This window comes from Mus pahari, chromosome 1 (assembly GCF_900095145.1).
Source record: "Mus pahari chromosome 1, PAHARI_EIJ_v1.1, whole genome shotgun sequence".
NCBI lineage: Eukaryota > Metazoa > Chordata > Mammalia > Rodentia > Muridae > Mus > Mus pahari.
The window spans coordinates 75,780,737-75,781,536 of NC_034590.1; the positions used below are offsets into that span (position 1 = coordinate 75,780,737).

Here is an 800-nt window from a genome sequence, read left to right on the forward strand (position 1 = left end):
AAAAAAAAAAAAAATGTCAGGTACTGGGAAAGCATGCTCTCTTGCTTTATCAGCTATAAACAGTTATTATGTAATTGCAACATGTAGGATTATCAAGAAGTAATGAGGGTTGGAGGTATAACTCATGGTACAATAGTTGACTTACACATCTGAGGATTTGGAGTTGATCCCTAGTACTATGTGTGCACATGTGTGCCAGCAAAAGTGCATGGGCACATGCGTATGCACGTATATACGACACACGCACACACAATTAAATAAAATAATATATAAAAAAGTCTACACTTTTACAATAGTGAAACCTATGTTAACTATGCCTACAGAGTCCTTCTCCGGATGCTCGTGGCTCACAATGGAGATTGTTGTATTGAACCCAGCGCCAGACTAATGCCTGGTGTCTCCAGCCACCCAAACACCTGCCTCCCAAACCCACCAAAGCTCTTCCATGGGATCAGGGATAGGGGAAGAAAATCTCCCTCTGTGCCTCGCTCAGCACTAGTCTTGTGATAGATGTTCACTGAAATATGCTCACTGGAGCTACAGGCAGGACACAGGGCAAGGTTGGCACAGAGGTACATGGGATGAATTGTGAAAGGCAAGGAGATGCCACATATGAGACAGTCCAGGAGAATAAACCCAAGAAAGCCCAGGGTGGGAGACAGAGCGCCGGGACTGGGGGGGGGGGTTGGGTCCCTGAGGGAAGGGGACACATACCAACAGGTTTAGCAACTGGCACGTTCCCCAGGTAATAGACTTGGAACTTCTGCACCAGCTCATTCTTTGGTGCTGGGAATTCCACT

At 46.2% G+C, this 800-nt stretch overlaps 1 protein-coding gene across 1 annotated transcript in view; it reads right to left on the reverse strand.

Moving 5' to 3' along the window:
* Positions 1-800, reverse strand: part of Apbb1 (amyloid beta precursor protein binding family B member 1) — a 23,345-nt gene that overhangs the window by 6,223 nt on the left and 16,322 nt on the right. The window contains exon 5 of the mRNA XM_021199489.2: positions 715-798. Within this exon, the coding sequence (XP_021055148.1) occupies positions 715-798 (84 nt within the window). The remainder of the gene's footprint in view (positions 1-714; positions 799-800) is intronic.